The 27595-nt window shown below is 36.0% G+C and overlaps 4 protein-coding genes, 1 long non-coding RNA gene and 1 pseudogene across 6 annotated transcripts; 5 read left to right on the forward strand and 1 right to left on the reverse strand.

Moving 5' to 3' along the window:
• Positions 1 to 9611: 9611 nt before the first annotated feature.
• LOC108853287 (probable F-box protein At3g61730) lies at positions 9612 to 11493 on the forward strand (annotated as a pseudogene).
• Positions 11494 to 11774: 281 nt separating this feature from the next.
• Positions 11775 to 13240, forward strand: LOC108851282 (RING-H2 finger protein ATL22). The gene is made up of 2 exons (XM_018624689.1): positions 11775 to 12450; positions 12828 to 13240. Exons 1-2 carry the CDS (start codon positions 11775 to 11777, stop codon positions 13238 to 13240), a joined length of 1089 nt encoding a protein of 362 aa, XP_018480191.1.
• Positions 13241 to 13425: 185 nt separating this feature from the next.
• On the reverse strand, positions 13426 to 17367 carry LOC108851364 (phospholipase A1 PLIP1, chloroplastic). 2 transcript variants are annotated; one of them, XM_018624781.2, is made up of 6 exons: positions 17183 to 17367; positions 16948 to 17070; positions 15117 to 16187; positions 14962 to 15021; positions 14237 to 14653; positions 13426 to 14019 (listed from the first exon to the last, which is right to left on the reverse strand). In XM_018624781.2, the coding sequence occupies exons 3-6, from the start codon at positions 16161 to 16163 to the stop codon at positions 13609 to 13611; spliced, it is 1935 nt and encodes a 644-aa protein (XP_018480283.1). In that variant the 5' UTR covers positions 16164 to 16187; positions 16948 to 17070; positions 17183 to 17367; the 3' UTR covers positions 13426 to 13608. The 2 variants fall into 2 exon arrangements, with proteins under 2 accessions (XP_018480283.1, XP_018480282.1); XM_018624780.2 differs by having other exon boundaries at positions 17143 to 17367.
• A 3541-nt stretch (positions 17368 to 20908) lies between these two features.
• On the forward strand, positions 20909 to 22191 carry LOC108851602 (probable WRKY transcription factor 46). Its single transcript, XM_018625058.2, has 3 exons — positions 20909 to 21241; positions 21328 to 21462; positions 21558 to 22191. The coding sequence occupies exons 1-3, from the start codon at positions 21012 to 21014 to the stop codon at positions 22021 to 22023; spliced, it is 831 nt and encodes a 276-aa protein (XP_018480560.1). The 5' UTR covers positions 20909 to 21011; the 3' UTR covers positions 22024 to 22191.
• A 733-nt stretch (positions 22192 to 22924) lies between these two features.
• On the forward strand, positions 22925 to 24110 carry LOC108851281 (tubulin gamma-1 chain-like). The gene is made up of 7 exons (XM_018624688.1): positions 22925 to 23108; positions 23185 to 23288; positions 23345 to 23401; positions 23489 to 23533; positions 23617 to 23748; positions 23837 to 23887; positions 24042 to 24110. Exons 1-7 carry the CDS (start codon positions 22925 to 22927, stop codon positions 24108 to 24110), a joined length of 642 nt encoding a protein of 213 aa, XP_018480190.1.
• A 727-nt stretch (positions 24111 to 24837) lies between these two features.
• On the forward strand, positions 24838 to 26008 carry LOC130511026 (uncharacterized). The gene is made up of 2 exons (XR_008944803.1): positions 24838 to 25264; positions 25357 to 26008. It is a non-coding gene; the product is annotated as an uncharacterized LOC130511026 (long non-coding RNA).
• The last annotated feature ends 1587 nt before the right edge of the window (positions 26009 to 27595 follow it).

Here is a 27595-nt window from a genome sequence, read left to right on the forward strand (position 1 = left end):
TATAAAATTCAAATAGGATCAGATATAAAACCATAATCGGTACATACGACAATACATATACTCAATATGACAATATCACATACGACATCTTTACTTTATGACTAATACACATGACAATGTCAACTTATTTGACCATATATATCATCATGACTGTTTTATATTCAAGAAACTCACCTACTCTATATATTGTAACACATTGTATATATGCATGTCTAAAATGAGAACTTTATAAAATATTAAACCAAACCAAACCAATCCAATTAAATGAACAAACCAGATAAATTAAATATAAGATATCATACATTTAAAAACCAGTCATGTTATATAAATATTCTAAAAAGCAGAACAATAGATCTACATGTAGAATTTGCAAAATAAAAATATAATATATGTTTAGAAAGACTAATTTATTTTTCTAAAAATTCTAAAAATAAAAATGTTATAATGTTCATGGTTGATATATAAGGGGTTGAGTTTAATGTATCATACAAAATCTTCTCTTATGCATTTAAAAAATCGTGCTAGAAAAGATACATCGAAGAAAAAAGAAATTGAACGCTGCATTTTGCTAAGAGGCGATTTTGGCGAAATTAAAGGTGATCGTGAGTACGGTGGTTACGGTTACGGATCTCGGTGATTTCGGTGCAGGATCTGGTCCTTTGATGGGGGATCGAGATCATCTACTGCGCTTGGAGGTAGGGGAACAAAGATCGGGGGTTACGGTTATGGAAGAAGTGATTCCAAACTTATCGGAGATGGTGGAGGCTGGAGGTTCTATGGTATCGGAGGCGAAGGAAGGTTCTATGGTATTGGAGGCGAAGGAAGGTTCTATGGTATCGGAGGAGAAGGAAGGTTCTATGGTATCGGAGGTGAAGGATCTAAATCAAACTAAGTCGATTCGATCGGATCTGAAAACTGGGGAGTGGGTGAATGCGGTTCAAGGGAAGAAAATTCTAAAGAAGTATGAGATGGATATTCAGATTGAGGATGGGCTGTGAGTGTACCAGATGAAGTTTTCAAAGATGCTGCTCCTCTTTGGGAAGATTTCCTAATTGGAAGATTTCTCGACAAAGCTCCTCACATAGGCAAGGTTCATGCGATTGTCAACAAGATCTGGGCTCAAAGCGACAAATCGCAGATGATCGACGTCTATGTGATCAATCCAACAACAATGAAGTTCAAGGTGAGTAACCCAGATCTGAGGAATAGGATTGTTCGGAGAGCAATGTGGAACATAGCTGAAATTCCAGTTATCATGGCGAAATGGTCACCATTAACTGAGGATATTGAACAGGAGACGCACTCGATACCTCTATGGGTTCACCTGAAGAATGTTCCGATGGATATGTTCTCCTGGAAGAGGCTAAGCTTCGTCACAAGCTCAGTGGGTATACCTACGAGGCTACATCCTGAAACAGAGCAATGTCTGAACCTAAAGGTGGCAAAGGTGTTTGTCAAAGCTGATCTTTCAAAGGAGTTACCAAAATCGATGAACTTCAGCTTCAAAGGGAAAATAACGCTAGTGGAATACTCTTACCCGTGGTTACCACCAAAATGCACTCACTGTGGCAAATGGGGGCATCTGGTTCGTAACTGCAGAAGAAAGATTGAAACGAGTGAAGTAGAAGTTGAAGTGCAGAAGGTTAATGGGGAAGAGAGTAGTGCGAAGAGGGGAGAGTTGAAAGTAGAAGAGGTTGTGAGATCTGAAGTTGATACTGTGTTGGAGGCTAAGAAGGTTGCGGTGATAAATAAAAATACAAATATTATGGAGGTTTTGGAGAAGTCGGCAGTAGGAAGTATCAGGAAGAGTACGGGTGAGAAAGATTGGGTGGAAGTTTCGCCAGGAAAGGGTAGTCGAACTCCTGTAGCTACTAAAAATCTCGAGTATGGTCAGGTTTCAATACTATCCAGTTCAAGATTTTCAGTTCTGAGCCTGGAGGAAGAGGAAGAGGAAGGAGAAATAACTGTAAATAATGAAGAGGAAGGTAGTATTAAGAAATTGGAGGAGAATAGCAATATGAAGGTAGTTGGTAATAAAGAAGAGGAGGTGATAGAAGATAAAGATGAGGAGGAAGAGGATAAGGAAGATTTGGATATGGAGGTAACACAAGAAGATGAAGTTGTTAGTTTGAGAGAGTATTTGCCAAGAGGATCTAAATCTAGACATAGATTTCTTTCGGATGTGTCTGTTCAGAGAACAAGGGAAGATGGCCCGAGTGATCTGAATAAGAAGAAGAAACCTCGTAATGCTAGATGACTGGGTTCTTCTGGAACATGTGCGGCTTTAACAAATTGTCAAAACATGGAATAGTCCGCGAATGGGTCAAAGGGCAGTCTCTACAGTTTGGAAGTCTGATTGAAACTAGAGTGAAGGAAGGTAAAGCAGGTAGAATTATGAGCTCGGTTTTTCATAATTGGTCGTACATGGCTAACTATGAGCATCATCATCTTGGGCGTATATGGGTGGTATGGGGGCCGTCTGTAAGGATGACTCCAGTTTTCAAAAGCAGTTAGTTAATCACTTGTTCTGTTCTTCTGGAAGGAATGGAAGAGGAGATGTTTTGTTCCTTTGTGTACGCTCTGAACACAATGGAAGAAAGGAAGGTCTTATGGGAGGATTTGAGAAATCATAAAGACTCGCCAATGTTTAGGGGTAAGAAGTGGTTGATCTGTGGAGATTTCAATGAGACTCTTGTAGGAGAAGAACACTCTGGCTATGATACTAATCCTAATGTGACAGCAGGGATGAGGGATTTCCAAGAATTAGTCAGCTACTGCTCTCTAATGGATATGGGTTCTCATGGTCCTGTTTTTACATGGTGTAGCAAGAGGGAGGGAAATTTAATATGCAAGAAGCTGGATCGGGTACTGATTAATGATGTTGCGCTTCATGATCTGGGAAGAGCTTATAGTGTCTTTGAGCCAGGAGGATGTTCAGATCACCTTAGATGCGGAATTCATTTTGACACGGAGGAGAAACAAAAGAAGAGGAAGCTGTTTAAGTTCACTAATGTGATAGCCACAATGGAGGAGTTTCTACCAATGGTTGATGAATTCTGGAGAGGAACTGATAGTCTCTTTCATTCTACCTCAGCTCTGTATAGGCTTGGGAAGAAGCTAAAAGGTCTCAAGCCAGTTATGAGATCTCTTAGCAAAGATAAATTGGGGCAAATCCACAAGCAGACGAAGGAGGCTCTCTTAACATTATGTGAAAGGCAAGGAGAAACTCTACTGAATCCAAGCTCGGAAGCTATGCGAGAGGAGTGCGATGCTCTAGAGAAGTGGCAGAAACTAGCTGATATTGAAGAGGATGTGTATAAGCAGAAATCAAAGATGCACTGGTTGGAGGTTGGTGACAGGAACAATAAGTTCTTTCATAATGCTGCGAAAATCAGAGAAGTGATGAATACTATAAGGGAAGTAATGCGACCTGATGGCAGTATAGCTTCTACAGAAGAAGAAATAAAAGACGAAGCTGAGAGATTCTTTACTGAATTGCTTACTTATAAACCACTGGAGTATGAAGAGCCTAGCGTAGACATCCTGCGTGATCTCCTTCAGTTTCAGTGTAGTGAAGTGGATAAAGAGTATCTAATCAGAGAAGTTACTGCAGAGGAAGTAAAGGAGGTGATATTCAAAACGCCATCAAATAAATCACCAGGCCCTGATAGATATACCACAGAGTTTTTTAAAGCTGCTTGGCCGGTAATAGGGAATGATGTGGTGGTAGCGATTCAGTCATTCTTCATTAAAGGCTTCCTCCCCAAAGGTATAAATTCAACAATCTTAGCCTTGATACCAAAGAAAGATACAGCGAAGGAAATGAAAGATTACAGGCCAATATCGTGATGTAATGTGCTATACAAGGTGATTTCAAAGATTATGGCCAATTGTCTCAAAGGTATAATGCCTAAGTTCATCTCTGCTAATCAGTCAGCGTTCGTTAAAGATAGATTGTTGATGGAGAACCTTCTGCTAGCTACTGAATTAGTCAAAGACTACCACAAGAGTGAGATTTCTCCATGGTGTGCCATGAAGATAGATATCTCCAAGGCCTTTGACTCGGTGCAATGGCCTTTTCTCTTAGCAACGCTTGAAGCTTTGGGATTTCCAGCTAAATACATCCACTGGATCAAGCTCTGTGTATCGACTGCCTCGTTCTCGGTGCAAGTCAATGGAGAGCTTGATGGTTATTTCAACAGTGCCAGAGGATTACGTCAAGGTTGTGCTCTATCTCCCTCGCTGTTTGTAATTTGTATGAATGTCCTCTCCAAGTTGCTAGATAAAGCAGTTATGGACAGGAAGGTGGGATATCATCCGAGATGCAAGAATGCTCTCTTGACACATTTATGCTTCGCAGATGACATAATGGTATTCTCAGATGGGCATAAGAGATCAGTTGAAGGGATTCTTCAAGTATTTGATGCATTTGAAAAGCTTTCTGGTCTAAAGATTAGTTTGGAGAAATCAACGTTATACATGGCTGGGATCTCGAGTGAAAGTCAGAAAGCAATCTTAGAGAACTTTCCGTTTGAAGCAGGTCAGCTCCCTGTTCGTTATCTGGGTTTGCCATTACTCACCAAGAAAATGACAGTAGCAGACTACTTGCCGCTGATGGAGAAAGTCATGACCAGGATGTGTAACTGGAATGGGAGGTTTTTGTCATATGCAGGGAGATTGCAGTTGATAAAATCTGTCATCATGAGCCTCACTAATTTCTGGTTATCAGCGTTTAGGCTTCCTCGACAATGTCTAAATGGGATAGAGAAACTGTGTGCAGCGTTTTTGTGGTCTGGTCCGGAGTTAAGTACGAAAAAAATCAAAAGTGGGATGGATGGAAGTTTGTAAAAGAAAAGAAGAAGGAGGTCTGGGTTTAAGACCTTTGAAAGAAGTGAATGAAGTTTCTTGCCTCAAACTACTTTGGAGAGTTCTTTCTGGTCAAGATTCCTTATGGGTGAGATGGGTTCAACAATATTTGATAAGAAAAGGCTCTTTCTGGTCTCTAAAGGAAACCACTACGGTTGGCTCTTGGATGTGGAAGAAAATTCTTAAGACAAGAGATGCAGCTAAAAGTTTTCATCGGGTGGAGGTTAAAAATGGCGAGAATACTTATTTTTGGTTTGATCATTGGTGCAAAATGGGGCGTTTGAGGGATGTGTTGGGTACAAGAGGATGTATGGATCTGGGCATCCCAGAAAATTCGACAGTAGCAGAAGTGGTTCAGAAGCATAGAAGGAGAAGGCATCGAGTTGTGCTTCTGAACATGGTTGAAGAGGAAATAGAGAAAGTTAAATCAGAGAATCATCAAGAGAAAGATATTGCAGTATGGAGGAGTAAAGCAGAGTGTTACAAGTCGATCTTTTCTTCAAATAATACTTGGATGTTGATTCGTAAAGAATATAGTAAGCAGAGATGGAGCAAGTGCATTTGGTTCAAGCATGCCACGCCGAAATATTCGTTTCATGTTTGGACTGCAATGCTGGATAGGTTGTCGACTTGTGATAGGATGTTGAGATGGAATCCTGCAGTTGATCCAGTATGCGTGTTGTGTAATCAGGAAGTGGAAACAAGAAATCACTTGTTTTTCTCTTGTTCGTATTCAAGTTCGATATGGAGGAAGCTTATAGGGGGTTTGCTATGTACTGGATACACAGAAAGATGGGAGGATATAGTGGAGCTTATGCTTGTAGAAAGCTATGATCGAGTTAAGCTTTTTCTGATGAGATACACCTTCCAGGCAGCAGCTCACTCAATATGGAGAGAGAGGAACAGTAGGCGTCATGGAGGGAAGCAACTTCCTCATGTCATGTTAGAGAAGATTATAGACAAAAACGTGAGGAATAGGCTGTCATCTATTCGTCGTCAAGGTGATCAGAGGATGGAGAAGGGTTTAAGGATGTGGTTTAGCACAAGAGTTTGATTAAAATGTAGTAGCTTCTTATTTTCAGCTAATTGATGCATTATATGTAAAAACGTTTTTGGATAAATACAATTTAACATTTATTCAAAAAAAAAAAATCGTGCTAGATCGTTCAAATTTAGAAACATCTAAAATATGGTACTATCTATCTTATTAAACCTGAAGTACAATTTCAGTGTGTTTAGATACTTGGATAAGAGTATTAAAAAATTTGGTGTGTTTGGAGACATGGATTGTAGTCTTTTAAGAAAAAAAATAATTTTGTTTGGAAACAAAGATAGTAGTATATATTAAACAGAAAAAGTAATGAGCTTAAGTTATTAAGTCCATTATAAAATAATCTTTTCAATATATATAAGAAAAATACAATTCAAAGCCCAATTTGAAATACCAACTCAAATTATGGTTTTTATATTTTATATTAAGTTTTTAAAATATAATATATATAATTATTTATAAGATGATACGTATTAAATACTATTAATTATATGATTACTTATATGATGTTACATATTAAATATGATTAATTATATGATGAAATTATACGATATATAATAATGATTAAGGATGGGTTTTCAGACATCCATATGGGTTTGGTTCTGATCGGTTTGCGTTTCAGGTTTTCGAGGTCAAAGATTTCAGTCCTATTAGGATGTTTCTAAATTTTTGTTTAAGTTTGATTCGGATCTTTGCGGGTTTGGTTTGGGTTTGGATAACCTATTTAAATTATTTTTAAAGTTTTAAATCACTATATATTTTAAATTTCTCATATAAATTTAAATAACATATGTCAGAATATCTAAGCTTAACATATCAATTGGTTTGATTTAAAATTTTGGATACGAAATCAATAATTATTTTAAGTATTTCTGGTGATTTGAGTATACTTTAACTATTTCAGATATTTGTTTTTGACTATCTATATATATTTTCAAGTATTTTAAACCAATTTAAAAGTATCATTCTTGATGTTTTATATACGTTAAATATAAAAATAATTAATATATAAGTATATAAATCTATTTTTAGATAAATTCAGGTACACAAATACTTCGGTTCGGATCCGATTCGGTTCTCTAACTAACAAAATTTTGAATAATTCGAATATTTAATCAATTTATGTTCAGGTTTGGTACTATATTTACGGATTGGTAACAGTTCTGTTCCTCGGATTCATTTTGCCAAACCCTAATAATTACATGAAAAACAAATATCATCATATTTTTTAAAATATACATCCGCGGAGGTGCAGAGATCAAAGTCTATAATCATTTATTTTAACAACAAGCCAAATAAATATGTTGATTGAAGAGCGAATAAAATAAAACTAGAGAAATACGTAGTTTACCAGAGACACTCTATGTGTCGAATTTATTATAATTTTTTTTATTAAAATAAATAATTCAATAATTATAAAAAGTAATATATTTCATAAAAGTGAAAAATAATACCCACTCTTCGGAGTGCGGGTCAAAATCTAGTTAACATATTCAACCAAATTTTACCATGATAAAGGCATATTCCATAAAGAATTATTGATTAACTAATTAAATGAGAGATCACTATCTTAATATACTATAAAATCCTCATTTTGTTGCCATGTTTTAAACTTCAAAACTCCAAAATACGATATCAGTTTTGATTTTCCATAAGAATTCCAAGATTTTATTTTCTTACTTAAGTATAGGAATTGTTTAAGATTTGCAATACTCTGTGAACAAACAAATTTGATTGCAATCATTTAGATGAATATTGTGTTTATAAACCCTACAATTAATCAACCACCTGTAAATAGAACCTCATTTAAATGAATGCTGTGAGTAAAGCCTACAATTAACCCTACAATTAATCAGGTTATTGGGTTGAATATTGCTGGAGATGAATATTGCTGGAGTTATACGAAAAACGGAATGTACACGGTCAAATCAGATTATTGGGTTGCAGCTAACTTGCTTAGAGAAGATATCTTGGAGCCTGAGCCAAGCATTTTAATTAATGATTGAAGGATATTAAATACAAAATGGTGAACTCCTATTGGTGGGTGAACCCTAGGAAGTGAACCCAAGAATTACTCTTTTTTTTTTGAGTTATTCTTGGGTTCAATCTTCACCAACCAATAGAAAATTGTCATTTTAGATTTAGTATTTTTTAATTAAGGAAACAAATAACTTGTCAAATAATATTATCTTTTCAAAATAAAATTTAAAAATAAATTAAAATAGTATATAAAAACGAATTAAAAAAAATAATATTGTCAACTAAACCCTAGCGTTTGTTTCAGTTTTGTCATCGATTTGCAATCTTGCGGAGCGGTTTCCACGGGACCAGAAGATGCAACCGAAACTACTTCGGTATTTTCCGTAGATGAGGTCTGGACTTCAACGTCACATTATGTGACTATTCTCAAGCTTCGTCTCGAATACGCTGTCATCTTCGATTGAAAATCTATCTTGCTTAATTTACTTTTGTGTTGTATTTTCTGCTTACGGCCAAAGAGGATGGATAGTTCCCTCTTTCTATTGTATGGAACAAGTTTAAAGTTTGAATGAAAGTAATTGTGTTTCAACTGCCCTGCAAAGGAAGTGCGATAAAATCATCTGAAGATTCTCTTCTTTGTCTCCTGAAAGCAAATATATATATAAGATCAAAATACATATATAGGTAAAAGAGAGAGAGAGATTGTTCTGCACCTTCGGTTAAGACATTCATCGTGACGTTGGCTTGCGATAAGTCACCAATGGACTGTGACGAATCACCAAAAGCATTTATTTCTACATGACCTCGATAACCCGCTTTCTTAACTGCAAGGCGTATGTTCTCCGACACAGTGACGACATCCATACCGCTTGGGATCGGACATCCCACCATGTCCCAGAACACCAATACTTCTGCCGTTCTGAACCCTACGGAAACAGAAAACCCAATAATAACAATAATCAATCGCCAATTTCACATAATAACATCGATGGATCTACCATAAATTCCAAAAAAAGGCATCTAATCCAGATCTAATGAAATTACTTAACCAACACCTGTGACGCTTTAACGGTTCTTAGAAAGAGAAAGAGTATCTTAACGGACGAGTTCTTCGTCGGTGAAGTAACATATCATGGTTTTCACAAGACTATTGCTTTCTCCGCAAAAGAAAAATCCAAGACGAATTTTAAGTTATTTTAGGGTTCGTCTCTTTGGCTGCGTAAGTCACATCGAGACACAAAATTTTAGTCTTTTTATCAGGTCTGCATCTTAAATTTGATAAGAAAATGTTATTAAAATTTGGTTTGGTTTGGTTTTAAATTTATAAATTGCACGTTCTTTTTACAATTTGTTTTTTTTTCATATATATGAATTGCATGGTTCATGAATGCAATGCAAGCTCTGCGTAATGTGCCACTGACTTACCAGGTGATAAATTAATAAAATATAGCTCACAAATCGGTTAAGGATCGTGTGATGCTAAATTGGGTCCAATATTTTTTAAACGATTTTAAAATTGTTAGAGAGGCGGGTCCCAGAAAGTTTGTTGCAGGGGCATAAACGTCATTTCCGATTCAAATTTTTCGAAAACTCCCTCTCTCCTCCTCCGCGGGGGTGTATTAGTATACGAAGCGATTCAGAGCTAAAAACAAATATTTGAATCTCTCTCTTTTTATCGCCTAATAAAATTATCCACGAGTGAGATACCGATCGAGAGAGCAGAGAAGAGAGGATGAAGACGAGATCTAGCGATGTGCAAGTAGCTAACAGAGGGAAGAGGAAAGCTCCCGAGGGAGACGAAAACGTCAGAGGGAAGAGACGATCGGTGCAGAAGAGCGACGAACAGATGAACTCTCCTTGGATAGAGAGAATCTTAGCTCCGAAGAGGACGATCCTCAGAGGAATCCATGGATGCGTATCTCCTCGGTGCTCTGCTTCTACTACTCACCGCTCCAGCTTCTCATGGTATGGTTCTTCTTCTTCTTCTTCCCCGATCGCACGTAGTTTCGATTTGATGAACAAAAATGATAGATTGATACGGATCTAGGATATAGAACTCGATCGATCATCATCGGAATCGATTGGATTGTATGAGAACATCAATTTGCTGAATTTGAATCAGGAACCGTTAGATTTCGAATCAGGAACCGTTAGATCTAAAAGTCTCTGCGTTAGATTCGTGAGTTAGTTTTCTCATCTGTGGAATCAGGTACGAGCGAGATGTGTGGACACACATTTCGAGGTTTTTGAATGGGAAGTCACTAGTGAGGCTGGGAGCAACGAGCAAATGGTTTAAGAAGATCGTGATGGAGGATGATGCTGTTTGGAGGTTCGCTTGCTTGCGTGATCTTCAGGTGCCGAGGCCGTATTCAGTTTCTTCAAGCTGGATTAAGATCTACGCTTCAGCGTTTGGTAAGTAAACGAATAAGATTGTGTAGTCACCAAAAAAAAAAATGGTAAACTAAAGAATCGAGATGATGGACAATAATGCAGATGGGAGTCACTCTTACTTGTTCCATCAACAGGAAAATCATATTGGTCAGTCACTGTCATGTTTGAAATTGAAGTTACTTCATTTTTCTGATCACTTGCCACTCGTCTTTTACAGACTGGATGCGAATTGGTGCCTTTACTCTTGACTCTAGAGTGTCACTTCTGACTGAGAGGTTGAGTTCTCCACTGAAAGTTCCAAGGGAAGGAACCATAGAACAGATGCTGGAATCAAGTGGTTCATGTATTGTAAAAGACATCAAAAGTGGTATTTGGATTGCAGGTAAGAAAGCATTTATCTTCTGGAACTTGTTCACTAACGAGAAAAGATGTAACATGGCTTGTCTTATGTACAGATTTACAGCTTGTTCGGTGCCCAGTCTGTGACCTCAGTACCTGCGATGGTATAAGTAGTAGTACATTAGTAGTCCCTGCAGTAACTAAAACTGCAACTAAGAGTTTTTTGTTTAACTGTGTAGGAACAATGCAAACACTGGATGCTAGGCATATTGAACTGTTCTTGAATGAAGGATACAAAAATGGAACTTGGGAGTACAATCTTATTGCTTCTCATAAGTTGCAGAAAGACGCAGTTGCAGCTTGTGGAGCCATTTTCGATCTCAAACACCTTAAAGCTTCTTCATCCTCAGGTAAGTTAAACTCAATTACACTCTGTATTTTATGTTCCTGTTAAGAGTATAGTTCACACCTTTTCATGAAATGGAATCTTTACAGGTATTCTCAACCTCAAGTCTTGGACTGGAGCGCCAGATGATTCCCAACCCAAAGCAATGGTCGCACCCCTCGCAGTCGCTGTTCACACAAGATTACAAGAAAACGAAGGTATATACTTGTTCATAAACTCAAGATAATCAAACCATCTTGAAAACAAAAATGAAGAAAAGATACTCAGTAGTTCTTATACATATCTAAAATTGCAGGAATCATTGTGAAGTATCACACGATGAAGGCAGGAACTGAGGGTGACATAGTTTCCATCAGAATCTCCCAGCAGCTACTCTGAGTTCCTGATCACAATGTGTTATATATCCCACTCACACAGACCCCTCTTTAAGTATCTCTGGTATGCAGAATTCTTTTCCTCTTCAGTAAAATAAAATAAAAAAAAATCTATATTAGCTCTTTATTATACAGTCTTGCATCTTTACAGTTTTCTGCAAGAATAGTCTGTTGACCATTTTCTATACAAAACACACGAACCAATGATCAATGTTTGTGGTATGCCAAGTTTCTTCCTCTTTACTATAATCAATGTTTACACATAACTTTAAATATAGAGACGTATAGTACACACACATGTCCACTGATTCTTTGACTTTTCTATTATCTATAAGGGCTAACAAAGTCCCTAGTGCCAAACCACATCATGACATTCTCAGAACAACTTATCACCTTTATGTTCCTTTTCTGCTTGCCTCTCCTAAATGCTTCAGAAGCAAAACGATGTTCCAGTTCCTCATGTGGATATAGAAACGTCGACGTTCGTTTCCCTTTCTGGCTATTCCCCAAGCAATCTTCGACCTGTGGCCACACAGGATTCAACCTCCTATGCACCGATGGCCACGAGACAGCCTTAAAGCTTCCGGACACAGAACCATTCCTTGTCCGAGATATCTACTATGATAAGCAGCGAATCCGCCTCAACGACCCTAACAAATGCATGGCCAGACGACTCCTCAGCTTCGACGCTTCAGGATCTCCTTTCTCTCCTCTCCACTTTCTCAACCACACAATCTTGATCTGTCCTAACGAGGACATCAAATCCTCCTCCCATTACAAACCTATCCGTTGTCTTGGTAATTCCACGTCTTCCTTCTTTGCCATTCTTTTTGATTTCGCGAGTTCGATGCCATCCTCTTGTCAAATGGTCAAGACACTACTCCTTCCTGTTTCTTCACCAATCGCCGTTGACCTCAACGATCAAGACCTCTGGCTGAAATGGGACTCGCCGAGTGGCAGAGATTGTGAAAATAATCGTTCCTTACGTGTGTTCGAAAACAATACTAGTCTCGGAGTCAAATGGTTCAGTTCCTACAAATCTGGTACGAAACCCAAGTTACTTCTCTCATTCTTTATCCTTCACATCCAATAATATGCCAAGTTTCTCTTAATTAGAAGATCATCATCAAGCTTCAAATTAATCAAAATGGATCATAGTTGATTTAGCTACCGGGATATGGTTATTGTCTACTCATTAAATAACAACAAAACATAAAAATAAATCTACCAAAAAACATATAAAATTTATGGACATATCATGTTGTTGACTTTTGATTAAATCAAACACATCTATAAACTTACAATAGTACAACATGCGGGAATGTCGGAACCGTAGACTAGTTAAAAATATGTAACTTTGATTATTAGCGCATGTATAAAAGTCAAACTGATTACTTCACCCCTTCTTATTTTAATACAGGACTCCACAACTTCGTTTTACTAATAATGAAGTTGATCTGCCTCTCCCTAATGACACTTCTCATCGGAATAACTACATGTGTGGTATATGTCACGTTCAGTTCCGAGCGGCTCCCTACTCAGATACGGCGATCATTGGCACGGCATGCCACTCTCAAGCCGCCTAGAGGTCGTGCTAGATCTCCGATCTTTGGACCGTACAAGAAAGTGATGGTAGAGAAAAATATGAAGCTCCCGGGGAGAAATGACAACACATGTTCAATTTGTTTATCAGAATATGAGAGAAGTGAGATCGTTGCGTGCTTATTCAGATGTGAACACTGCTTCCACGTCGAATGCATCGATACTTGGTTACAGTTGCGTAGTTCTTGCCCGATTTGTCGAAACAGTCCACAAGGTATATATTATTTGTGACTAGTTGACGTTGTACGTACGATTGATTCGAAAAGAGTAAATAGCTACGTTTCGTATTTGCCTATGCATGGTAACATCTTGTGCTCCTTTTTTAATATTATGTAATCATATTAGAAGTTTAGAACATCATTAACCATAGAGACTACTCCATGAGTCTCTCGTCTATTCAAAGAAGTTTTTCCGATTATAGATGACAACATGTAGCTCTAGATTTTATATATTTCTAACGAAAAAGGTATTTACGGTTTTACAACATTTTTATTAACTCTATTCGTGTCTCCCAAGAAATGTAAACAAACGCATAAACAAAAGCGATTCCATTTATTATATACACAACTTAACGAGGCATGACCGTCGATTTCCCTTTACTAGGCACGTGTCATGATCTCCTCAGTCGCTGTCAAATTCCAGTCATTGACCGAAGAGTTCGGTTCAGCTGACGTCAGCACCGGCCAGACAGTACTCCTCCTCTGTTTCCTCACTTTCCTAACGATGACCTTCGTGTGCTGCCTGATTACTCCGTTCACGGCTTTGACGTAGTTTTTAGAGTCGTGGTCTCTCAATACCGAACCTTCAGAGCCATATGCTGCGCGTTGACTCAGCGTTTCGAGCGGATGTGGGCGGTTTAGAAACCCACGCAACGCTGTGAGAGAGTAGCCTTCGTTGTTCGTGTCTAAAACGTAGAGAGCGTTTCCCGGCGGTAGCCAAGGGTGCGTTGGTGAGACACTCTCACTTGGCTGTAGAATAAATACTTTCCCCATTGGTGAATACAATAGTTTCTGCAAATAGCAAAATACACAACCAAGCACACTTCTAGTTAACATCCGTAACTTATCTCACTTGTCTATAGACGTGATATTTGTATGTAATAGTCCCACGTATATAAGTCAATTTATTGCGTTTGTGTCTAGAATTTTTTAGAAAATCTTAATATGAATCCTAAAGTTATAACTCCAACATGCAAAGTAAAACGGACAAAGCCTAAAAATGACTTACGTTTTTGTTGAGACAAGGATGAGTACGGAACGACCCGTTCAAACGTTTGAGGACTAGGGCAACATGGTCAGGATAATTACACGAGAAGGCTCGTGGGACGATATCTCTGTGCATCATCACACAGTGAACATGACTCTCGTCAAGACCAAGCTCCTCTAGAATCTTCTCACCACCACAAAACACAAAAGGTGAACCAAACGTGACCACAGGTTTCATGGCTTCAGAACTAACGAGTCCTCTACTGAGCAGCATCAGATTCACTATTAACGAGAGACTGCCTCCAAGAGAATGACCTGTAAACTGAAACTTAGCTTTATCTCCATGTAGAGACAAATGCTCGGTTATTTCAGGTAAGAACTGCTCGTATATTCCTTTTGCTGCCTCGTAGATTCCTCTATGGACTAAAACATCTGTATCCTACAAAATTGAAATTGATATCAGATTATTAGCACAAAAAAAAATTTAGTGTAACCTAAGCCATTTGATAAACCGATTAAAATGCAGGGCTGTGACCCTCAGATTTTTGAGGTTTGAAACAATTACTAAACATATATTTTCCTTAATCATTTGGGGATCAAATGACATATACAAATTGACCACTAATATTTTGACTATAGGCGAATGTTTTTCATTTCGCTATGCACAGAACCCGGTTATGTCAGAAATAAATAACTAAACCAATAACCAAATGTACATCCCTAACATATATAGATCATGATTTTTACCTCAAATTTAGTTGGCTCAAAGAAGAGGTTTGCTTTCCAAGAAGCTAAAGAATCAGAACCCTACAAGACAATGACATTAGTTAACACATCAAAGATCATAATTTGAGAGAACAGAGGATTTTGATTGTACTAGTCAAACTTTGAGAACATTTCACCTGAATCACAAAGCACCTAGTGTATGAGTTTGGATCGTCACACACAAACCATTCACAAGGAGAAGATTGTAGCGACTGCAACTCCCTTGCCGCTTCTAGCTTCTCATCCTCGCCCGCAGCTACCACCGCAGTCATCGTAGACGCTGCCGCCTGAGCCGCAGCCGCTGATTTATAAGGGTTGTTCAAGTCTGAAGAATCATACTCTTTGCACGAGTGAATGTACGAAGCAGCTGAAGCAGCAATGTTGTAAGCTGAAGATGAAGATGATCGTTGTTGATGCTTGTCGGATTCTGATTCATGCGATGTAACAACAGGGACACGTGTCGAATCTTGCTCGAGTTTCTCTCTAAGTAACGCTGCTTTAGCTTTCTTCTCTAGTGACGATGTAACAAACTTTAAACCGTAGTTTCTTCTCAAATCCTCACCCTTGATCTCAGGTATCGTGTAAGCCACGTTACACAAATAAGCCAACTGAGAAAGCTGTTTCGCATCAGACCAAGAAACTTTCACAAGCAACTTAGAAAACGTTTCGCGTTCCCAATCGCCGTTCTCGTAATCCGCGACGCAACCTTCTCCGTCTTCGCAGCCACACGTAACGTTTTCATGTCCCGACACAACATCACCGTCACCATTCTCTGTTCTTGTCTCTTTCTTCCACTGTCTCCTTATCTCAAGCAACCTCTGGACCCAGTTCGCTTTCTTGGCTCCATCAAGATTCGGCTCGACCTCAGGCTCATCACTATCTTTATCGTCCTCCGTTTCGAATAGCAATGTTTTTATTGGACTAGGGATTATAGAGCTCGATATTTGAAACGAGAAGACTCCTACAGATCGGCTGCTTTTCATTCCCTGACCAGGACGTACAGACACAGCACGTATCCTGTTCTTACAACACAAGTGATTGTCGGAACTCGATCTACGTATCCCACCAGCTTTCACGACGAGGTCTTGACCGGACAACGATCTACGTAGGCCCAAATGTTCTTTGAAAACGTCGTTGGCCGCAACCGCTGGAGATGGAGACGCCATAGCCGCATTAAACGCCATTCTTTTATGAAGAGAAAACTCCAACTATAGCAATCAAGACAAGACCAAAACAACATCAAACTGTGTAACCGTTCTTTTTGTTAACCAAATGTAGTATCAATATTTTGACTATTTATAACATAATGTAACGATTTAGTTGGCTTAAAGAAAAATGAAACGGTTTGACCAGAGTCAACTAGGATATTTACAAATGGAAATGGACCTATTTTAGGTAACCAGACAGCTATTAAAAGACGAAGTGGCAAGTTATTAATTCCATTGTACACCTACGAACCAACTAACAACCTTTGCTTATAACTCTCGTATGTGACTAATGTGTTGGGTGGGGTTCGAATCTTATAGTTGGACTGGGTCCAAAGTACAGATGTACTTCCACATGCGCCACGTACGATGTGCTCATCGTACTATCTTTTTCATTACAATAAAGATCGATCAAAATGAAATTTGTGTCTAATTTTTGAGTATTAAAATATTCTTATATATATCTACTTTTTGGTTTGTTATAATATATCTATAAATTACGGCGAAAATTACCTGGATTTTTTTTTGTTTATTCGAGTACCGCTTTTTCAAACAAAGAAAATAGAAAAAATGTTTTGAAAATTTGAAAAGAAAGTAGACAAAAGCATGATATGTGTTTTACCAAAAAAAGCATAATATGTGTGTCGTTCAAAAGAAAAGTGTGTTGTTATATTATATATGGTGTTTTTACGGATCTTAACGAGAATAATTCGGAAGAAGCAAAAGAGATATTGATAAACATATGCGTCTCGAGATGCGTTACCTTATTTATTAGGATTTGATCGATGGCAAACAACAATGGATGATCAATGCAGCGTTTCTGAACCGTCGGATCCGCCGGAGTTGATCATAATCAAACCATCGAGATCAAGAACGTCGCCATTCTCTGGACGAGACGAAATTGATGATCAAATCTTTGATTATTATTAACACGCACAAAAAAAAGAGGCGGAGATACCAATATGTAATGCCAGAGAAATGGTGGTTTGAATACGTACGATGAATCTTAAACGAGAAGGATACAAAAGAGTCAGACCAGACTATTCTGAAACTTGTTCTTGTTCTGTAAAAGATTCATGAATCTCTCTCTCTCTCCCTTTCACAGATGTAGATGCAAACAATGTTTATATATATGTGAAAATGAAAAGATGAGAGAGAATCATGTCACGTGGAAGGAGGGAGAGAAAAAACCAGAGTATGACGTATATGCCATCGTTGTTGTGTTTTATTTACCAATCGGAAAACCAGTGGTGGTTGGAGAGTAGTTAGCCATTCTTTTTGCTTAATTAGCGAGAGTATTTTTGGTAAATGTCGTTATGAAAAAAAATTAGCCATTCTTCTACGTTAGACGTTTCCTCGATTTCTTCTAACTATTAGTCAAACCTCAAAAATCTAAACAAAATCTATGAAATGCAAAACAAAAATGTATATGAAGAAGAGAAACAACTCTAGCCTAAGTTACAAAAAAAAAGAGAAACAACTCAATTAAATATCTGTTAAGAGATAAATCGTTACTTTATAAAACATCATAACATTCACTTTTTTTATGGTATATAGTTTTAGTATAGGATGTATATTTATGCACTAATTTGCTTTTTGAAAATTTTGTCTATTGGTATATTGAGTTAATCTAAATAATGAATTGTAACTCTAAGTTTTCAGAAAAATAAATACAAAAGGTGAAGGTATTTTTGTCACAACAATAACGAAAAGCGTGCATGAGGGACGAAAATATCTAATTGACAACAGATGAAGAAAGGGTAATATAGGAAAATAAAACGACCATGACGAGCCAAATGTCCGGTTGCATGGAGCAAAGAGCGTCAGTGATCTCCACATTTCGTCTCCCAGGTGGTGGCAATCACAGCCGCCTTATGGTTCCCGCCGGTTTTCAATTTTCCTCTTGTATATTTTTTTTTCATACACTTATTTGTCGAAGTAAGTGTGTTCCTGCCAAAGAGTAACCACACTGTCAGCTTTCACCGCTAGCCTAGCCTCCACGTGTTCTCGTAATAACCCTCCATTTCACTATATTCACGGGCTTCTTTCACAATGGGCTTTTTTAATTCCCCAAAACATTACTGAGAACTATTAGTTTAGTGGGCTCCGATTGAGAAAAGGCCTTTTTTGGGGCATTCTGATCAGGTCCAAACAAAATAGAGTCTCAAGTTAACCCTCGGCAAATGTGTTCTTTGATGGTCCTCAGTCCTTCCCCATCTGAATCACCACAAGATCAACAACGTACAAATTTGAGCACTTTAATATATTTGAGTAAATATTATGCATAAATCAGTTTTACTATTGATTAATGGTTATGATTACATTTAGTTATGTCAAATCTTGTTATATAGTTATGATGCCAGTTAATCCACGTTGAAAATGATGATTTCATTATGTGCATTCTCTGTAGAGGCTCAACACTAGCTTATACTCTCAGTTTCATATTAACTATCATTTTAGACTTATATATAGATTAAAAAATCATTTAATTATGTATATTTTGTATATAAAAATATCATTATCCATACACATATTCATATTTCAACCAATAAAAAATATATTAGAGAATAAAGTTAATAAATTATGTCTAGAAATGCTAAAACAACATTTATTTTGCAACGAAAATTTTTTTTCTACAACGACATTTAATATGAAACGAAAAGAGTGTATTCGTGTGTAGTTCTTGTCTTTTACAAAAAAAAAGTGAAATGATAGTCGATAACAATTTAACAATTAACAACCTAATTGTCTTTTAATCGTTTGTAAAATTTAACCCTGTTAAAATTATCCATTAAACCATGATCCACGCATCATTAATCCTTATATCTCAATAAAATACCAAGGGTGGGCTTTCGAATACTGTTCGGTTCGGATCTATTCAGATTTTGGGTTTTTTGAGTCAAGGATTTCAATTACATTTCGATATTTATAAATTTCGGTTTGAGTTCGTTCAGATCTTTACAAGCTCAATTCGGGTTTGGATAACCCGTTTAAATTAATTTAAAAAATTTAAAATTTATTATATACTTTAAAGTTTAAATTTCTCAAAATCTAAAAATAAAATAATATATTACATATAAATTTGATAACATATACAAAAATACTCTAATTTAATATATAAATTAATTTGTTTTGAATATTTGGATAGATAATCAATAGATCTTTCAAGTATTTTTGATATTTTGAATATTTTTTAGTTATTTATGACATTTAATATTTGTTGCGGTTTTCAAGTATTTTGTATAATTTCAAAATATCTTATATATTTTGATATATAAAATCTAAAAAAATTATTAATATATTTAGGTATATAAATCTATTTCAGATACATTCGAATACCCGAAATATTGTGGTTTGGGTCGAATTCAGTTTCGGTTTTCAAGATACCAAAATTCTAAACCCATTACGATATTTTACAAAAATTCGATTCTAATTTGGTATATTTTTTAGATCGAATTCGGTTCCGGTTTCAGATTCAGATTTTTGCCTATCCTAAAAATAATTAAAATACCAATAAATAATTAGATGTGGGTAACAAAATCAAAAGAGAGGACCCACGCGGTTATTTTGATTTTTGCGGTTCATGTCATTTTCATTCTAGACAAACTCTTTAAAAGGAACTTCTCTGTCTTCGCCGAAACTTCCTTATTTCTTTCACAAGATACAGAAATTATTATCTACCATTATACGTTGTTGTATATCGCATCACTTACTATATATGTGCTATATGACTATATCATATCCAAAAGCTTTGTTTCAAAAACTTTTTGGTATTAACTTCTTTTTAACGAAAGACATGCATACTAGTCGTTAGAACATTAAATGCAAACGCGTTTGATTTGTGATATAAGTTTGTGAAAATTTAAATGGTTATCGTAAAATAAACAAAGATATGCGTGGTCCATAGATGCTGATTTTCACAAATAATATAATCAGTCACTATCGTTTAACTTGCAAACAAAAAGCCATGTGCATGAATGCATCATGCATGTAGATGCTACAGTTAATCTTTAACATAGTTTATTAAGCTTCACCAGCACTGAGCAGCCACACCTAAGCACTCAGTTTAACAGCATAAACTAAAATAAGTAGATTTTATAAATTACAACCTCTACATAAATACTCGAATATAATAGTATTTATAATGTGGAATTTTAAAAGTTTATAATGCGATGTACTACTGCGTTGTGCAATACAAATATCGAACAACACAGATCAAAATTAATATTCAATAGCACAAAAGATTCTAGATCACAGACACTATTGGCCAAAACATCATCATAATTTCTACGTTAATCATATCATCTTACCACCAATAATATGTGAACATGTCACTGTCCATCGTGTGAACGAGAACGCCCCAATACTGGAGACTCTTCATAAACTCGCAGGGTACAATAATATCCATGAAACCCCACCAATCCCGACGTACGTGAAATTTTTTTATTTTAGAAAAAGTGACGAACTTCTTTGAAACGTAGGAACTAATTAAAAATGGATCAAGTGATAGAATACAAATACGATAGATAACAGGTTTGGAAAAGTCATCAAATTAGCAAGAAAAAGAATAAACTAAATTAAAATAGAATTACATGTCATTTTCGAAAGTTTCTCTCCAACATCCTTCTCTTTTCCCCACAACTTCTTGCCGAAGCATTATATGAAATAAAATAAAAAGAAAAAGCATAACAAACACACAGACGCACCATCATATATAAAGCCCTACATGTGCATCTTCATTTTATAAACAAACACATACACACTTCATAGAGAGAAAGCTCATATCTCATCAAACCCACCAAAGCTTCTCATATAACGAAGGAAGAGATGTCGATGGAAGAAAAACTTGTGGTTAAGGAGCTGGAGCAAGGGAAAGAGTTAGCGAATCAGCTGATGAATAGTTTGAACAACCCTTCCTCGCCTTCTAAGGAATCAAACGAGATTTTGATCTCGGAGATCCTCCGTTGTTTCGAAAACACAATACATATGATGGTGAATCTTGGCAAGAAAACTCTCAAGAGAAGCCATGAGAGAAGTGATCAGAGTAACAAGAAGAGGTATGAAAGAGATTATTCAAGTTTGTGTGTTTATGAGTTTTTTAATTTCATGACATTTGTCTAAATGTTTATTTATTGGTTTGCAGGAGAATATTCGAGAAGAAGAAGACAGAGGAAGTAGAGATTTGTGTCGGAACAGGACAAGAAGGAACTCCACTTGATGATGGTTATTGCTGGAGAAAATATGGTCAGAAAGATATTCATGGATCCAAGTATCCTAGGTAAGTTAAATTATTATAATCATCTTATGAGCATTATATTAATCATTACAATGATTTCACTTCTGAAATTTTCCTCTGTTTTGTTAATAATACAGAGGATACTATAGATGTACACATCGGTTGACAAGAGGTTGCTTGGCAGTGAAGCAAGTTCAAAAATCAGACACAAACCCTTTGTGCTATGAAGTCAAGTATGTAGAGAGTCACACATGTGACATCACTCCATCAACCACCAAACACTCTATTCCTGTCTTCCAAGAACAAAAGCTACATGATGCAAAGCAATCTGATGATAATGACACGGTGAAACACATGAAGCCTGAAGAGTTGATGATAAGTATCGAAGATCTTGATTACAAGAAGGAGATTTTCAGGACGTTTTCATTCTCAAACCCTGAGATTGATGATTTCCTCGAATGGAACGACCTGATGGAGAATCTGTCTCCTACAACATCAGAATCTGGAATCACCAACGAGTTTCATGTTTCGCCAACGGATGATTCATGTTTCTCTTCTTTGGAAAACATTCTCGGTTCAACTCACGATTTGTCGTGGATGTAATGCATACTTCTTAGTTCTTACTGTGTAGAACGTTTAGTTATAGACTTTTAGTCCTAGTTTTACGAGTGGACGAGCATGGTTCTTCCTCTGTTTTTTTTAGACCAGTGTGATACTTAAGACAAAATATTACACAATAATCTATGTGATGTCATGGGACGTTTTCTTTGACGGATGGCGATGGAATGTCCTTATAATATCAAGTTAAGAACCTGACATTAACAAAGACAAAATACTAGGAACATTTGTCATCTTATATCACAAAACAATCAAAACTGGCACTTGGTGTAAGGTTCGTTCAAAACTCTGGGAATGTTTTCAAGATCACGAGAAATATTCTATTGTGCCTTAGGTTATGGAATTTTACTTCAGAACACAAAAGGACATGCAAGAACCAAGAACATATATCAACTTTAACCTAATGCCCATATTTCATATATACCAATGAACTTTATTTTGCATAATAATGTCAAACTCATCAAGTAAACCTAATTTTACATGAGGCATTTAAAGAATCTAATACAATATCAGAAGGTCAAGATTTAACCATGAAACAAACAGCATACTAGTTCATGTCATTCTGTTGCGTTACGGATTATTATGACCCAAACTTATTTATATTATTAACCAGCTAGTGATATAAAAAATGGAATAAATGTTTCTGCTTGTAATTTTTTTTTTCCAATTTGTATCAAGATTTAGTGAAAGGCAGTAGAGTGGTGGAATAAGTAGGCATTCTGAGTTAAGGTCTCATTTTTTATTCACTGCTTCTTCTAGTGTGAATGATTTAGCCTTAAGAACCTTCCTCCATAGTCTGCAATACATTTGCTAAATGAGGACTATAGGCATTTCCTGAGTTAATAACGTTCTCATGTTTTACTCACTGCTTCTTGTAGTGTAATTAATGGCTATTCTTTTTGTTCCCATCAAGGTATGGGCTCTTTATCTACTGAATACTTTGAGTGATCGCTATAGCAAGAAGCTGGTTCAGACATACAGTGTCTTCCCCAACCAGATGGAAACAAGCGATGTAGTTGTCCAGCCCTACAACTCACTGCTGACACTGAAGCGACTTATCTTAAATGCTGGTGAGCTGTTTGTATTTTTCCATCCTTTTTCTAGAAACTTTTATCGGATATTCTTCCAACATGATTGTATATGCAGACAAAAATGTCATGGTGTCGTCTTATGCTAGAAACAAAGAAGCTATTCAGGCAAAGTACATATCAATATTGAATATCATTCAAGGAGAAGTAGATCCCACTCAGGTATAGTTGATGTGATCCGTTTCTGTTTGTTTCACTAGGTGCATGAGAGTTTGCAGGGGATACGAGAAAGGAAGCTCGTTAACTTCATTGAGTGGGGACTTGCAAGCATACAGGTTTTAGCCAAACTGTGTCTGTAGACAAGTTATTGCTTTTGACTTTGACCATGGACTTGTTGCATCACCATATCTTATTCTCGGCAGGTTGCACTTTCCAAGAAGTCTCCATATGTTCAAACTGCCCATAGGGTAATCTTATGTTGATCTGTATATCTCTTAGGATGTGAGTACGAAGAAGACTCTTTACTTAAGTGGTGTATATGATATTTTAGGTCAGTGGTCTAATGTTAGCAAGCCACACAAGTATCAGGCACCTTTTCAGCAAATGTTTGAGCCAATATGACAAATTGAGGAAAAAGAAGCAAGCTTTTCTTGACAATTACCGAAATTTTCCCATGTTTGCTGTAAGTTTGACTGACGGCTTAGATGTCCTGCCTTTTGTGTTTAGTGACGATTAATCATGAGAATATATATATGTATGGATGTGGACAGGACAATGATCTCTCAGAGTTTGATGAAGCAAGAGACATCATTGAGAGTTTGGTAGATGAATATAAGGCTTGTGAATCTCCAGATTACATCAAATGAGGGGGGAGGGGGGATTGAGGTATGTTGATAGTCTCAGACTACTAAGCTTTTCTCATCTATGTAGGTAACACTAAACGTATACTATTGTGTGTGTGTGTGTCTCTCTCAGGATCCTGAACAGCTTTTAACTGGTGAAGGGAATGCTTCAGGAGTTGTGGATCATAAACTGGCGTTCTAAATCCTGAGTAAAGTCGGAGGTGTTTTACTTTTAAGTTTGCAACTGAGATATTTTTAGGCCATCATAGGTCTTTTAATGGGGTTCATACCTTGAATAGTTGTTAATGTGTTATGAAGTGGATGAGTTTGGGTTCATCAAGACACACGGCTTGGCTTACTTACGGTCTGTAAAGGCTCCCACCTAGAGCCCCCAAAATTTTGAAAAAAGTAAAAGATAAAGAGGGGGAGAAAGAGAGAATCTCATCACATGCTCATGGCCCTCCTCACTGCTTACGTAGCTATTAGCTAAGCCCGAATATTATTTATGGTCATTAACTTTAAAAACACCTTTTGTTATATGGTTGCCGAGGTTGTTGTATATACTACATTTACTTCTCTTTTTTTTTTTGAAAAAGAAATACTACATTTACTTCATCAATTAAATTCGGATACAAATTCATGCAGTGTCTAAAGACGCGTCTAGAACGTAAACGTGTGTTAAAAACTTTTGAAGAGATTGAAAGTCAAGTCTAGTTAATGTAAATGAGTGGAGTGGATTAGACATATACTGAACGCGTAATTGTCTAAAAAATAATCAAAATGTAAATTTTGGATAGATTCTATCTAGTATATTTATTATTTAGTGAATAATATATGTTTTTTTTTTTTTGATCAATATATGTTTTGTTTATAATGTGAAAAATGTGTTCCAATTCCATATACTAATTCATCTAGAAAAAAAATCAGAATTCCAAAGTTGACGGACAAAAGAATCAAAGAACCATCGAGGAAGGGTTGTCGGTCAAGGGAGAATAATCAACAAGTCGAAAAAGGACAGGTGTCAGTAAATTTACTTGAAAGAATCCTCGAGTGTTACTGGCTACAGCCGGTAACCGTCAACCAGTATCGTCTTATAAAACCGCGTTAGCCTTAACGTCATTCTTCATAAGGTTTCTCTTCCACATCTCTCTTGCCGGAAATTTTATAACGCTTCTCTCTGTCTTCGTTGTCTCTCTCTCAAAATCTTCATTATATTCTCTCTATCTACCTGCCAATATTCAGAAATGTCGTTGCGGAATTACACTGCCGTTATAGCCTTGATCGTTTTCGCCGTCGTCGTGTCTCCTTTCGCCGGCGCCCAATCGCTAGCTCCTGCTCCTTCTCCCACAAGCGACGGTAATTTTCACTCCCTAGATTTAGAATCTATTTGATTGTGTTCTCTAGATCTGATGATATAAAATTGAAACTTATCTTTATTAAATGAACAGGAGCATCGATCGATCAAGGAATAGCGTATTTACTAATGGTGCTGGCGTTGGTGCTGACGTATATCATTCATCCCCTCGATGTATAATCAAATCTTAGAGTTCTAATTGAGTAATGAGTTCATAGTTTATTTTTTTTATCTTTCTTTCTTATATAATTTGTTTATTTGTACATGTACTCCTTTAGTTATAATTATTCAATATTCATTTATTAAAGAGAAATTCCCATATAATAGTTTTTTAAAAAAAGTTTTTTCTCAGAACACCCAAAAAGAAACTGAGGTTTCATTAAATGGTTAATATACATATATAACTATATGTTTAACTTATATAGATTAATATATATATATAAAGTTTAGAGTTGAATGATAGAGTTTTGGAGTGAATTTCAGAAGATGCTAGTTTTTAAGAAGAGATGGTCTCTCCATACCTCTTCCACATAGGTACATCAAAAGAAGAGATGGTCTCTTGTTCAACTGAGGCATTGCAGAGGATGCTAGTTTTTAAAAATTTACAAATGTCTTTTGTATAGTTTTGGCTATAATTGTTTTTTTCTAGTATATTTTCATTAAAATTCACATCTTGAACTAAAACTATATAAAAACATTGATTGTAAGGGTAAATCATTTAAAACATGATGGCATTTTTATTTTTCTATCATGTGTTGAAGGCTTGGCCGCAAACTAAAACTCATGAAACAGGATTTTAAAATGGGAATAACTTGTGTATTAAATAATATGATTTGTACGTAACTCAATATTTTTAAACACTATCAGAAATCATAAACAATTTTGGTAAAAAAATTATAAGCAGTTGTAAATGAGTTAGACTTATTAAATAAAATATTACACTGGTGTTAAAATATTAAGATTAAAATCATCAATCCAGTAATCATATAATAGTGTGGTATATAATTTTAACATCATATTTAATCAAACTGATTCTTGGTATATATCAAGCGACCATTTCTATTTGAAATAATTAAAATTTAATTCATGAGACTTTAACAATTAACACCACTCATTTATGCAACAATGAAAACAATAAAGAATATGATGTCATCGAGTTCATAAATCAAGCTCTTTAACATCTGAACTATAGTTTTGAAGACTCAAGAAAAAATTCTTGCAGTTGGTGATACCAGTCTTTTAGATCCTTGTGAATTTAATATAATTGAATCCTTGTTTGTTGTCGCACATTATGGTGATCAATATTGGCATATGTACCCGGTTTACCGGTTTAGATTAATTTAGATTAGTGGTTTAGTGTACATCTTACTATATAAACACTTGTAAATATTCATTTGTTTAATTGAGAAAAGATATTTTCATAACAAACTTCTTCATCTCTCTCGTTTGCTTGATCGTAATATGGTATCAGAGCTACTATTGAGCTTGATCCCTTCGTGATTTCACTTGATTGAGCTCGTTTTCTATTCATCTTCAAGCATCGATAGTGTCTGTGAAGAAGATTCCTCGTCTATTAATCAATGATTTCACTACAAATGTTGAAAAATAGATCATGTCTTTCATATAAGTTTTTTTCATAAAATATTAGTTTGCTTGTAATATGTAACATTTACTATTATAGCAGGGTGATATGTGGCATTTAACTTAAGCCACTATATGTATATCTTGTATTTGACTGGCCTTTTAAAAAATCATTGATTGGTGTGTTAATCTTTGTTTAATTAAAGAAATTGTAGTTCATTTGTTCTGCATATATATTTTTTTGTTTGTTTCTAATGTTATTGTTAAACATTACCATAAGATTTTCCATAAAACATTAGTTTGCATGTATTATGTAATTTTTTATGATAACAGAGCACTATATTACAAGTTAGTTACAAATACTAAGAAGTTACAGGCAAACAATTTATTTAGTATCTTATAAGGCACCACGAGAAAACAAATTACAAGGTTTCTTTTCCATTTTTGGTTTACAATTAGGGACTTAAATAAAAGTTAAACTAATTTTTAATTTAATATTACATTTTATTGACCTTCCAGTTATTTTTAGATTGCATTCAGTTAGGTTTCCAAATATTAAATTTTCAGAATTCTTTTTGAGGTTTAAGTCATCATAGAGTAGTCATTTTTAGTTTGCAAACATCTTTTTTTTGTCGGGTTTATTATGCTATTAGAAACAACGAGAAACATTACATAGACGATATTACAGCTGACCATTCTACCTGCCTTATGAGAATTCATGTGTGACTGCATCACCCTAAGCCGCCTATAAG

Source organism: Raphanus sativus, chromosome 4 (assembly GCF_000801105.2).
Source record: "Raphanus sativus cultivar WK10039 chromosome 4, ASM80110v3, whole genome shotgun sequence".
Taxonomy (NCBI): domain Eukaryota; kingdom Viridiplantae; phylum Streptophyta; class Magnoliopsida; order Brassicales; family Brassicaceae; genus Raphanus; species Raphanus sativus.